The sequence below is a fragment of the Neodiprion virginianus genome, chromosome 7 (genome assembly GCF_021901495.1).
Source record: "Neodiprion virginianus isolate iyNeoVirg1 chromosome 7, iyNeoVirg1.1, whole genome shotgun sequence".
Taxonomy (NCBI): Eukaryota; Metazoa; Arthropoda; class Insecta; order Hymenoptera; family Diprionidae; genus Neodiprion; species Neodiprion virginianus.
The window spans coordinates 4,280,987-4,295,218 of record NC_060883.1 but is presented as its reverse complement, the minus strand read 5'-3'; the positions used below and the strand labels follow the sequence as shown (position 1 = coordinate 4,295,218).

General features: G+C 39.0%; 1 protein-coding gene across 4 annotated transcripts in view; it reads right to left on the bottom strand.

Moving 5' to 3' along the window:
* Positions 1–14,232, bottom strand: part of LOC124308634 (neurexin-1) — an 89,281-nt gene that overhangs the window by 14,672 nt on the left and 60,377 nt on the right. For all 4 annotated transcript variants that reach the window (XM_046771505.1, XM_046771506.1, XM_046771508.1 and 1 more), the window contains 2 exons: positions 13,239–13,410; positions 89–330 (listed from right to left, as the gene is read on the bottom strand). In XM_046771505.1, coding sequence (XP_046627461.1) covers positions 89–330; positions 13,239–13,410 — 414 coding nt within the window. The remainder of the gene's footprint in view (positions 1–88; positions 331–13,238; positions 13,411–14,232) is intronic.

Here is a 14,232-nt window from a genome sequence, read left to right as displayed (position 1 = left end):
GTTGATAAATTTATATTCGTTGATGAGATTTTCAAATCGGCTTTCAAAATTGAACACATTTTTCGTATTGTATTTGACAAACCGTTACCTGTTGCATCCTTTGCAAGGGTGCAGCTCTGTCCAAAAGACTTCCGGTTGGTAATAATTGCACGTCTCCCCTGGTCGAGGTTCTCGGGTCCCTGGCAGCGGTTAGATCCAGGATTCGAGCACCGTTTACAACTACTCCGGAAACTACCCCCAGAAACGGTCGTTCAACTCGATTTTTGCTCCGGTTCCATCGGCCGCCGATTTGAATGGTAGCTTGGCTGTTGAACACGGTCAGTTGATGACCTGCGATATGAAATTTCATTTTACGATTGTTAGTTTGTTGCTTATCACGTATGTAGTGACGATGCTTTGTATGCCAAAGATTAATCTACGTTCGTTAGATTGACACTTTTTTTATATACTTTTGTGATTGAATTTCGTTCTGGCATTTGAAATGCACAAAAAGTTATTCCAGTTTTTTGTAATTTTCTCATTTTTTCACTGTTATCCGAGGTCTTACTGTAGTGATTACGATAATTAATGACCTGACGCGCTTGTCGAATGAAAAACTCACTACCTATCAAGAATCTGTAACTTCCTGTTTTTTTCACCAGACCATTCGTTGCGGTATCAAAGTTGTTAATCGCTTTATTGAAAATCCATTTGGAAAAGCATTTCCAGAGTCCCGAATCGTCGTTAGTTACACAAGTGTGTTCAGAGAAACAGTTTCTGTGGACTTGTAAGCACAGTAGGTTGGTTAATTTAAAATTTTTTTGTTTTCTTTCAACGTGCATCTCGAAAAATTTGTGACAAACATTGAAAAAAAAGATTGTCCCAAAACCTGACTAGGTTGGAAAATATTTAGAGGTTGCTATCCATCGTTGTGATATTAACGGCTAGAAAACTAATTTTCATTTTCTACCTAGAACTATATTTTTCGATCGTGGTAAAGCCCATAAGCCCCCAATCGCACGTGACTTGGAAACGATTCGAGAAGCGGTTGAAAAAAAACCGACGACGAAGAAGGAAAGGTCGAGCGAGGTGTGAAAGCAATTCGAGTTTCACCGCAATCCTTTGTTGGATGGATCTTTCGGTTTGACCAGACATCAGGCAAGCATAAGATTCGAATGGTCGACTCCTGGGAGTCGGACACTAACTGACCATCGGTCAGTGCTCCCTACGGATGAGCCTACAACCGAAGAAGGTTCGACCGAGTCGTTGGTTTCCCTACCGCTCGTTCACACGGTCCCTTATTTCTTTCCTCACGCTTTGCAGAGTTTCAGTTTCGTTGGTTCTGTGAACAGGCGATCATACGATTCTCGAAGTCTTCTAAGGTCGTCGTACGGCCCTTCGGGTTGCTCAATAATATTACCTTGGTATCGATGCGCGATACAAGCGGTCCTAATTTTCATGCCCGTCCAAAGCCTCGCGCGAACTATCCAACCGGTTGTTGACACGCGCCGACACTCGGCACGTACAGATTTAAACTCCATACCCAGCTAACACAGTTTCCAAGAGGTTTCGCACCGCGTATTCGATCATTCGTAAGGTCGGCAAAAAAATTTTATTCCAAAAAGATGTGTACTGTATAAATAAAAATCCTTGTACCTTAATTAGATGGTCAGTAAGGGGAGACGGTCGGAAGTTTTAGGTGCGATATTCAAACCGTCGACTTTAGCACCGAACAGTTCGGTCTGAATTTATGTATGCACTGAGAGAAATTTGTAATAACTGTTTTCATTTTTTACCATGATCGAAAAATATAGTTCTAGGTAGAAAATGAAAATTAGTTTTCTAGCCATTACCGGAAACTTTATTGTTTAACTAAAAAAGTATAGTAACTCGACGACTAAAATCAATTGCTAGAGAGTTAGGACAGACAAATTTGTTTCTTTGGTAATTTTAGTACCAAGGATCAAGCGAATACGACGAAAATAGGTCAATGGTTGTTACAGGGTCGATGACCGGTACACTTTATACCTCAATGCAGTTTTCCGAGAGCCGAACGTAGAAGAATACGAACCAAGTTGACGATAACATGAACAAAGGTGGTAAACAAGATTAATGAATTGTAAAAACCGCAGAGTAAATTAAAATATCTGATTCCCAACTAGCCCTTCGTTCCGACATCTTTAACCGACTTGAAATTAGAAATCGCAGCTTGTCATACAATCAGACGTGCAAATGAATCAGGAAGTCATGTCAAGTTCGGAGGTTGTTTTCTGCCCGTGAAAGATGGTTCGGTAAAAAATCGATAACCCGCCGATTTTTCTACTAGGCGACTAGGACCTCTATGGTGGGTGGTCCTGACTATAAGGAACCCATGAACCGGATGCAAATGCCCGTTCCGTTCGACTCTAATGCGGCGGATACGCTGGTGGCGAGACTCGGCATGAAGAAGTAATAGGAAAGTAACAGGTTTGGCAGGTTTCCCGTCCGCGTGAACACGGCCAGATAACGGGCTTTGTTTGTTGTAGTTTCGGAGTGTCTAAATTTAGTAACTCGTTCGAAAAAATAGGCCCGACCAGCGGCTTCATCAGGAACGTAGAAGCGGCAGGAAGACCTTCCGCGTCTGGTCTCATCGAGCGTCAGATCGTTTGGCGCTTTTTGTACAGCGCAAAGTTGTCTGTTGACTAACCAACAAGTTTTTCGCTCGACAAACTCGCGTTCGTAATTTTCACCGTCACGTTATTGTGTCTATAATTATAGTAACATATTATTTGAGCTTGACGAATCAAACTGTCGTCGAGGTGAACGAAGCTTGTCCGATTTTTTCGGTTCTCGAAATAAAAATTATACTAACAAGTTTAAGTTATTTTTGAAATAATTTTACACATAGCCACGGTACACATAATCCCAGAATTTTAACACGACAGATTTATATTTATATGTAAACGACAACATAAAACATTGGCTCTCCCATTGAATCTTGGGTCTCAGAAAACAAGTTATGTCCGTCCGGCGCGGTCTGCGAGTGGTTCGTTTGGTAGCAGGGTATCAGGAAAGGCGTAAAGTTTACCGAGTGCCAAGTTTAATGACTCAATTCCGAACCGCCCTGTGCATATATAAGCGTATATTAATGGGTGGTCCTAACCGCTTAAATCACTGTTAAAACGTCTTACGTAGAAACTTTAACCTGTGGTAGAGGAATTTCGTTGGTTCGTTGGACTGGATAAATAAAATTGCTGACAATGCTCGAGGGACACTTGGCAGTTGAGCATAGTCAAACTATCAGAGTATTATGAAATTGTAGGGGCTCTGTCATCATTTTAATTTGCTAATCGTCAGCTGGTGAGAGAAGACCGTGTTTTGTACGTGTCGCGTCTTTACTGACGGATTGGATCATTTTTGGTAACAGGGAGTTATGCTCGCTCGGGTATTCCGGCAGCCCGAAGTGATACGTAATTGATGCCCACATTCCAATCTGAAGAAGTCCAATAAATTGTATCACTTTACTAGGAGAACAGAACGGAGCCGGGTGTGGCTTTGCTCGGAATTCCTTATACGAGCGCGATATGTAGCAGCGTGCCGGATACACTCGAGAACCAAAGGGAGAGGAAGTTTTTTTTTGTTTTTTTTTTTACCCGCGGTACAGCGGTCACGTGTTTAGGTAGGTTCGTAAATTTACCGCCAAGTGGAAAACACGTTCCACGTTTTTTCTATCAGAAACGGACACCTTAGGTGTAAGTTCACCGTCGTACAATGGATCGTTTCCTCCTCCAAACTTCTTATACTCTACGAATTGGAACACGCTCGTCCTTGAATTGCAGATATTTACGAGTGAGCGACTGTCGAGGATAATTGAGGATATTTGATATTTGAGAACTTGTAGAATCGACTTCCGTATCCGTGGCGTTTTGACACCCGGTGATAAGGCGAGTCGAAGCCTTGAATGATCCGAGTTTCCGGTTTTTTTAGGCATCGAGTGTCACGGCTGACCCACCCTCACTAAGCAATTAGCTCTTACATGACATAATCTAAATTAATAAGTAACTTGCTAGGAGACCATGGCGCCAGAGGAGGCACCGTCTACCATCCGAAAGTAGGTTGAGGTCGTTGCTGGCCGATTGGCCCTCTCGGCAAGTGGCGCATTCGGTTAAACACGAGCAGGGAAACACGAGGCGAGGAGCTCATAGTCGACGAGTCAAAGAACCGTGCCTAATATTGTTGAATAATTACGGATAACTGCCGAGGAGCAATCGGCTTGTCCCTATCGAATGAACCTTGAGATCGATTTTAACGAGACTTTCTACGAAGATACAGAATTACCTCGTGGGACCTGAACAGATTTCATATGGGACACCAAGTTTGGAATCGAGATGTAGAAGGATTTTAAAAAATCGGAGGGGCAACAATGTCGAATTTTTAAAGAAGCGAAAACTTGATTTATAAAATTTTAAAACCTTCAGATTCGAAGCAAAACATAGAATGCCAAACTGTAGAATCGTCAGAATTTTTCTCGATAATATAGAATCATAAATAAATCATAAAAGTGTCTGTTCGACCGGTGTTAATATCTGCATCGAAACGCGCTGCTCGTGTTTAAATAAACAGAAACTTTCTCATATTTCTCACGATTATTTTTCCTACTAGACCCGAAGAATCGGTCGCCTGTATAGAATTTCGAATCTGTTTCTTTCGTCCGGCAACGTTTCTCACGATCCGTTTTCTAATACTTTGTGTCGTCCTGTGTTTCCGATGGGAAAAAGTAGTAGCCGTGCCGCTGGGTATGGGAAAGCAGCGCTATTCCCATAGACAACGAATCTGGACGTCCGCATAGTTTGGAGTCATACCTCACCTTCCGACTCACTTGTTTATTTATTTTTTTCAATCTTCTTCCTTCAAATCTAATTCAAACTCTCGAATCTTTCACAAATTCGACAATTTGACCAGAACGTATCCGAAGTAATTATAACGGATTACGAAGTCCAAAGTAATCGCGAGATTGAATATTTTTTTTTTTCAATTAATGAATATTTATAATACCGTACGAGGGAGGATTACTATCCAGAATGGTTCTCACGCGGTTCAAGGTTCCTGTGTAATAAAGTAGGTATAAGGGGCGTCAGGGGGTGTGGTTGTGACCCTGACGTAGCCCCGGGATTAATTGGAGAGACCGAATTCCTCGCCGTCGTATGAAAATAGTAAAACCAGGTAGAGATAGTTCGGTTTTATGATATACAAAGGAACGGACCTTCGTACCGTACCGGTAGGGTATATTAGGCGGCAAAAACCGTGAGAAGAATCAAAGACTTCGGGCTTATTTTGGACTCCGAGTTACCAGGGTTTCATGGGTACGCCATGGTGTTTCGTCGCTTCTCGTTTTTCCTTTTCGTACAATCAATGGTGTTGCCTGTACCATTTTGAAAAAGGGCACTGACTCCTCATCCTCTTCCCCACCAGAGAACCTCGAGCCCCGAAGTATGGTGGGAGAGAACCCAAAGTTAAGCTATAAAAGCAGAGTGTTCACGATACGCGGTGATCGCAGTATCGCCACGGATCTTAACTCGAGTAGATTCCGACTGATATTTTGCCAAACTGTTTTGAAAATTTGAAAACTGTGAAAGCAGGTTTTACAATATTTTCTACATCTCGTACATCATAACGGATTATAATGTTTTACAGAAAATTAATATGAGATCAATGAAATATTTGCAACACAATGCGTGTAACAAAAGGCAGGAAATTATTCACTGATTTCGTGTTTATTTCAGGATTCAACAAACGCATGCTGAATTCTAGAGTAACAAAATCTAGGAATGGTTTTTTTTTAAAATGCTAGTTTTTACAGGCTACAGGGAACGATGTGGACTCGATGCGTGGTGTGTCGAAAAAATTAAACTATCGATAACTGGATCGTTTGGAAGATTGTTTAAAAAATTTCAATCACGCAAGAAAAACAACGACATCGTTACTGCATCTTTTATGTTCTGCTTGATGCTTTTAAACAATTCTTGATCTGAACTAAAAATATATCACGATCATTGCAGAGAGTTATGTTTCGTGATCATAGTTTAGCAAAGGCACGATAATTGCTGCAAGAAGTTTAAATTTTCGAAATTGTAAAAAAAAAAAAAAAATGTCGCCAACTCAAGATAAAGTAAAATCGTATGCCAATGAATTTTGCAACTATTTGCATATAACAGTTTCGTATGATATATTGCAAAGTGAGCTTAACAATGGGACGCACGGTGCGAAAAGTTTACGCCGATTAGCGTAATTATTATTAAACATCATGAGGGTAAATCGTTCGATTCTTGACACCGTCTGGTCTAAAAATCAGCGCAAAAATAGCGTTAGACTTCTGTAGAATATTTTCGGTGTTACATTCAGCAGCACGCTGGTTGCGGTAACCCGATCGAGATGATCTATCGCTGCACGGCGAATGTCAAAAATGGTAAATCCGTGTATAAGCTATCGTTGTTGGACGTGAGAACGGCGCCTCCGCTCCTTCGGCTCAACGATCCTTGGGTTTGGAACAAGTTTACGTTCGAGTTTCCCAGGATACCTTCTCACGCCGTCTCAAGTGAAGAAGAAAACCGAACGGGAGAGAAAAAAAGAAGAAGGTTCAAAAATGGAGAAAAAAAAAAACAAAAAATAACGAGATTGGATCTGAGGAATGTAACTGTCGCTGCATGGCCACGATGCCGAAGAGCTCTTGTGCCGGGATGAGCGTGAGAAGGCTCGATCCATCGGGGCTGGATACGTTCCCTACGATATCAGGGTTGCATCCAAGTGCCGATAGTAACGACGGGACACGGAATACCTGCAGGTTGTAGTTCCAAACGGGCAAGGTCGACAAGACTTTAAAATTGGATCGATCCATCCGTTTGAGGTACCGAATTGGAACGTCTTTGTGGAAGGGCGTAATCGTTCCGATTTCGCTGGACAGAAATTGTGCATATCCAAGAGAAGAATATCTCGATGATACGTTAGAGGTATTCGTAGATCGAATGTTGGTCAAATTAACGAAGAGCGTGTCACTTTTCACTGTTGCGAAGAAGACACTGTACCAATAATACTCGTAACCCATGATATAGTTTGAGCACGTTGGAAGGTACTTTTGCAAATCACAGCGATCGTAATGAGAAAGAATAGCAACGGAAACCAGACTTTCCGGTAACGGCTGGAAAACTAATTTTCATTTTCTACTTGGAACTACATTTTGTCGATCGTGGTAAAAAATGAAAAAAGTTAAGGACCAAGCGGTAACCGGAACTAAAAATTTCTCTCACAGTCAGCGTGTATGGATTAAGTCGCGAGGTCACTTCGCAACGCCGCCAGTTGCGATTTAATAAATCGCGAGATAACATCGTCTTGATTGTGGGAAAGGGATAAGGACGAAGAGGTGTATCAAACGACGGGATGTAATCCCGTGGGAACGCGGACTACTTGAAGTTTAAAACGAGTGAACGACTCCTCGGTTTCTATGCATCCCTGATATTAAACCAGATCAATTTTTGCCCCTTGCGAGTAATTCTCCCACGCTTGAGAAGCAAGTATCTCGGTTTCGGTTCGCACGACGGGGAAATTCCCGAAGATTAGTGAGAAATATTACGAATTCCTGTTTGGGTTTATCGTAACCTGATCCCACCGTAATTGTTTCGTATTATTGGTCGCTTGTAGTTCGTTGCAGCTCGAGTGTCTCCACGCTCAAGTGAACCACATTTTTTTTCACCGATGCTTGCAGCATTTTATTAGCTGACTGGAGGTGCCGATTACTCGGTTGCATGTAACCCGACACATATACGCGATGCTTTGGTATTTCGGGAATGCGCTTGCGATAATATCGTTCATTGGAATTGGAAACTCCAGCCGAAGGTTCGACTCGTTAAACGTACAAATGACCCGTCAAAGTTTCGGCTTCCTTTCTGGAATTGATCCACCTTTATCGGTCCGAAGCTACCGACGTTAAGAACGACATTAAAAAATGAGAAAAGTATCAGAACGTATCGTCATCGGCAAGTGTGACTTCGGTGAATCTTGGGCTTGGAGAAAAGACGGTAGGTAGAAAAAAAACGAGAGAAAAATAGAGAAAAAAAAAATTAGCCCTTCTCATCCCGGACCGAGGTTGTTACGAGATTTAAAAAATTCCACCATTCCCACGGGATCTTATCGGCGTTTGCTCTGCTCCGTCTGGACACCGTGGGAGAGTTCCTCAAGAACGGTATAATAGGGTACTTCGATTGGCCAGGACCTCATCTCGGCCCAAGAAGTCACTATATACCTACCATACGTGTAAATAAATTTATACACACACACACACACGCGCGAGCATGTATGCTCCATGTCTCACCGATGCTAATAAGAATTTTACACGTGTGCGTTGTTCTACGTATGTATACGTATACGAGGAACGTTTATCGTGGGACTCGGTGGGACAATTTTTTCTCACGCGCCTTGGACGTCGTGGCGGACGAACGGATGCGCGTGAGAACTCAACGGAGGCGCGTGGGAATTCAGCGGTGGTATGTGGCGCTTCGGGTAACAGGGAAACATAATTCTCGTGGAGTTTCGAAGAGCCTCTCGTCGAGGAAGTCTTCTTCGGATTGTCGGTCTAACCACCCTCCTTATCGTCACGTGACACCATCGCCCACGTGCCTCGGAGACCTTTTCCGCCTAACTCAAGTTGCTATCTCAAATTCACCATCGACGTACTTGTCGGTGACAACGTCGAGGAAGACTTGGAAAAATTTTATTTGTTACGGGAACTGAAGAAAATTCGGTGAAACAGGTATCGTTAAAGAAAACTGTTCGAATATTGTTGGGATTGCGAAAAACGAGGTACGCGTAAACATTTTGCGCTATCGTCGATCCTTTTTTCGTTATTGCAACGCGAAATCAGTTTCTGAGGTTTACTCTACTTTTTTAGTTAAACAAGGCTTTAACTGTCAATTTAAAGAACTTCATTACTGGATGAGAAAATGAACTAAAAGTATATTTCTAATAATTTCTCTCTCTATATGTATATGATATATATAAAAATTGATCGCAAGTTATTTTCAATCTACTTTCAGTTCGATTTCACATCCAGAAATGAAATCCTTTAAAACTGTAACATTTGAAAAGCATTGAGAAGTCATTGATCTAGAATTTTAGATCAATCGAAACTGTATTGAAATAACAGAAATTGTTAGAAATAATCAAAAACCAAGTGATTAATATTATAATCTCTTATCAACCGAATCATTGAAGCTTTTCAATTCCTACATCCAATTATCCACATTATAGGTACGATTATCATCACGGTCGGTTTGTTGATGATAGAGAAAAAAAAATATATAACTTTGATATCACAAGGTAACGAAAAAACTAAAACAATTGAAACGAACTGTAAGCGGCACACGTTGTATAAACAAATAATATAAAACAATGACAATTTCCCAGCATCGAAAGTCTAATATCTGTGAAATCTCACACTATTATTAATACCTGGAGTCGTAATCGTTTTGACCCTTGACTAGGTATATATATATATATATGTATACATATACCGATACCGATTCGAGGAATTTCTTTCGAACCCCGGTCACAAAAACGGTCCGAGAAGGGATAGTTGAGTACTTTTACGCCCTTTTCGATAAAAAAAAAAGTCACCCCAGCCATCCTTCGTTGGGACCGTTCTCATAGTTCAACGTCCGAGTGTTTCTTCTCCGGGGCTCTCGACGATCGTGAGAAATCTGGCTCCAAAGGGCATTTCTATAGGATGTCGGAAACAGAGTTTCATCCAAGCCGAGAAGGTAGATCGAGGGCAAAGGGCTCAGGGCGCGATTTTTTGAACGAGGCACCTAATCGCCGAGTTAGATTCGTCCCGAGATCAAGGGCGAGTTTTAACGGGCTTCGGCGAACGCGAACCGAGAGAAATTTTTATTTCCGGTCGGCAATGCGTGGAGCAAAAATTGCAAGTCAAAGATAATCGAACCAATATCTCATTTTACACCGAAATAGTAAAATTACATTCTAAAAATATTGATTCCGAAAGTATCGTTTGCCAGATTTTAACAATAACAAAATATTACTATCATAAAATTCAGAAGTACGAATAAACGTTAGAAAAGACAACTGATTCAGCATTTTTTTTTCACTGCTGTGAGCGCTGACTACGTTACATTATTCGTTATCCGACACTAGAATTTGTGAATTAGTAGTCTGTATTATTCTAATGAAAAAACGAATTATAAATATAATTTATTATATTTTATTTCCTAGTTTCAAACAGTCAGATTAACGCAATATTAATTTATAAAACGAATGAAAAACTTCTGGTGATGAATGTAAATCTGTTAAAATTGAAATAACCATGCGTTTATCCATTCAATAAAAAAAAAAAAAATTATTATACACCGAATGATGCAATGAATTAATTGTTTAATTAGTTATCGAACATTATAAACGAACATCCATATAATTACTCCAGTGTATTATCATTTATCATTTTTACGATGTGAGTGTTAAAGATATCGTAAACAGTTTATTATGGGCAGCTTCTTTGAATCGGCTTGAGCGTAGGTATATATATATTTCTTTCAGCGATACATCCGGGACATTTCAAGTTATTCCAACGGAAATTTGGTGTCCCCAAGTTAACAGGACCGAATAAAATCGAAGAGTGTTTGTAGGTAGATGCCAACGTTGTCCGAAATCGCATTATTATATATACATACATATATATATATATATACCTAGGTGTGTAATTTGTCAAAGTAAATGTGTTATTTGGTCAAGTATAACGTATTTTCGTATCAGAAGAAGTCGACAAACTATCACTGGTTTAATAGCCCATTAAAATTTGTTAAGAGGCGTGAAGAACGCTGTAAACACGAATTAGTTGGAGATTTTCTATCAGGGATTTAGAACTCTGACGAAAGTGAAGCGGAAAAATTGATCCGGAAGATTTTTGTCCCTCGTTTTTCAACCGCCTTCACAATTTCACGACAGGGTTACTTCCCTTATTTCTCCGAAAATGTTGTAACGAGTCCTTTTCATTTTTGCGACGAATAAAATAATAATAAAAAAAAAAAAAACAAGTACGACAAGTATTACGTTTTTACCGTTTTAACGAAACGCGGAATTCACGACTCATATTCGCTTCCGTTTCGATAGAGGTAAACCTTGTCGTTTAGTTACGTTGATCAATTGATGAGAAATTTGAAGCGTATCGTTCACGTTGATATTAAGACGTTTTGCGCTGATAATTCCGATTCACATTTGCGATTTTTTAGAGAATGACATTGAAATCAGACGAATTTAGAAAGACGTTTCAATATTAATTTCCGAAAAAATTAAAGAGGCTTTTAATTGTGAAACGACAGTCTTGTCGACGTAGCGGTGGTGATTCTTTGCGCGTGGAAAAGAACATTCGAAAGTATCTTAACGGAAATTTTCAGTCCCCGAGATAACAGGACGCCATATGTTAAAGAAGGAGGCAAAAATTAGGCGCATTCGTGAAATTTGCTCACGACTAAACGACGAGAAATCGTTTACAGTTCTTGTTTATGTTTTTTTTATTATTATTAGAGAGCGTCTCGCCGTCGAACGATCAAATCGTCATTTAGTGTGTCGTTTAGCCTTGTCATTAACGAACCTTGTTACACGTGTTTGCTGACGATGAAAGTACCGCAAATACGAATTAATCGAACGCATCGTATTAGGATCTTAGAAATCAGCAGGAAGGTTGAAAATTACAGTTTCGAGTCGAGGCGACTTGCTCTCAGCGTCGATACTTTTGTAAAAGCTATTCACATCCACGTTTTCTCGAGAAAAATAATAACCAGACGATTTGTTAATCGTCGTTGCGATTTTTTTTCATGTCGTAATCTCAAAAATGGAAAAAATTGTTGCAATTTTATCACGTTAATCCGTTACTTTGTGAGAGGGTAAAAAATTTTCAATCATGACAAAATCTCTGTTTATCATTAACAGTTTCATAGAAATAAAGAAATTACCATTTATTTATGAAAATTATTTTCTTCTTCGGTTTACAAGCTATTGCAATTTTCTAATTTTTATTTATTTATTTATTTATTTTTTTTTTCGACACGAACAAATTCAATCCGAATTTATTATTAGTTTAAATTTCGTTGCCAATGTTCGGTTTTAACAAAATCGAAACAACTTGATGAACATTTTGTTTTTTCTCCTTCTTCAGTGTAAAGATCGAATTTACTATAGAAATTAAAGAGCGAGTTTGTTGGTATGATTTCTTATAAAAAATTTTCAAACTTGCGTTAATTTCTACGTATAACCGTCAATAAATTACTGATTTCCTATCAATAAGAATAAACGCTCCAACAATTGCGAATGATTGACAAATCCTTTGTTTTCTTAACTTGTCTGAAGATCAAATTTTGATGGTTATAGTTACTCCTATATTTTTGTGTCATTCGCATATCACACGAAACTTGAATCTATTTTATTCTAGCCGAATCGGACAGAGAGAGAGAGATAAAAAATGAAATGCTAGCTTGTAAATTTATTTTTTCAATCACTTGTACATGTCTATACTGTTTTATTCGCGGACGATTTGTCATGCTCGTGTAATTATTGATTTCATATCACGTGCGTTCAAAGCTTGCGCACTCCTCGCACTATCGTATCAATTTTCCAGCAAGTAAATACCTGCCTGTTTTCATCGAACTAAATTAATACATAGCAGAACCAGGAACTCAGAATTCACAGTAACTCACACACGTTGCAAAAAAAATTACACTTCTTCTGTCACAACATACTCATTTAGTTTTTTTTTCTCATACTTGTGTAATATATTAAAATTTTTCTGTGGTTTTTTTTTTTTTTACTCTTGACAATTTCGACCTAATGGAAAAAAAGTGACCAGAATTAGAGAATTGCTAAAAATCCGTGCACAAATAACGATAAAAACAAAAGAAACCTTTACGACGATTTCATGTTCGATTAAAAAAAAAAAAGAAAAAAAACGAGTGAAACGAACTGTTTCACATGGATATTTGACAGGTTTTCAAAGATTTTGTCACGAAACAAAAAAGTACTACGAAAATTCTTTTCGTTTCGTCTCAATTTTCCATTTTTATGTTGAGGAAACATTTTCGACAGTTTGATCAACGCAATTTTCGTTTGATGCATAATATCGAAATTTGTTTAATAAAATTTTAAAAAATCGACGAGACAATTTCCAAGCATATAAAACGGAGAGAAAAAGACTGAACGTAAATGAAGATAAATTCCAGACTCACCAGACGGATGATTTGACTGCAAATTGTAATCGTCAACTTGCAAGGTGCTGTTTGGTCCGCTCCTCGATAATCTGACAACATGATACTGGTTGTCGTTAACTTTTACACCAACTTCGCCGATCGGATGATCGTTGGTCCCCATGTTGTAAACTGCAAACACGTTTCCTTCGACCTGAAAAGGTAAATAGAAATAATAACAGAGTAGAGAATAATAGTATCAGGTTCTGGAATTATCTCTCTGAGAACCACAGAAAAGAATTACAAGACATACAATGCTTACAAAACCAAACGGTAAAGAGAGAAAAGAAAAAAAAAAGAAGCAGCCAGTTTCTTTTTCTTTTTAATAAAATATTACAAGATAAATGTATAAATAAATAAATAAATAAAAGTTAGACGAACGTGAGTTAAATTGAGAACAAAAAACCTTGCATAAGAAGGGTGGTAAAAAAAAAAGATGTAAAAGAAAGAGAGAAAAAAAATTGAAAACGTTAATTCTAGTCTTAATTATGTTAATTCCCATTTATGTATATCCTTCGGTTTCAATTTTGTAATAATCATCCTGCGATTGTGGATAACTTTGACGGAAATGTGATATCGCAGCTTTCTCTTTAAAATTAGTTACACGGAGAATATAACAGAAGCGATGGTAGGATTCCTGAAGCGATAATCAGCTGGTACGGAGTATATTTACACAATGAGATATTACCGCGGTTATAATTAGAGATAAGGCGCGACAACTAGCAACATTTTGTGTAACTGACAAGCTTGTATCTTCAATGATGTACAAATTCATTATGTACTGGGTATAGGAAAGCATCAGAGCGTTGTGGAATTTTAACAGAGTTTTACACTGTACGCGCGCTGTATCAGTTACGGTTGACGCTATTCGTTCGATGATAAGGAAGAAGGCGTGACAAGTTTTATCTATCTTTGTCAACGGATGCGGTGACACGTGCTTCGCGCATTCGAAGTGTGCTTTGGCCATTTTTATATC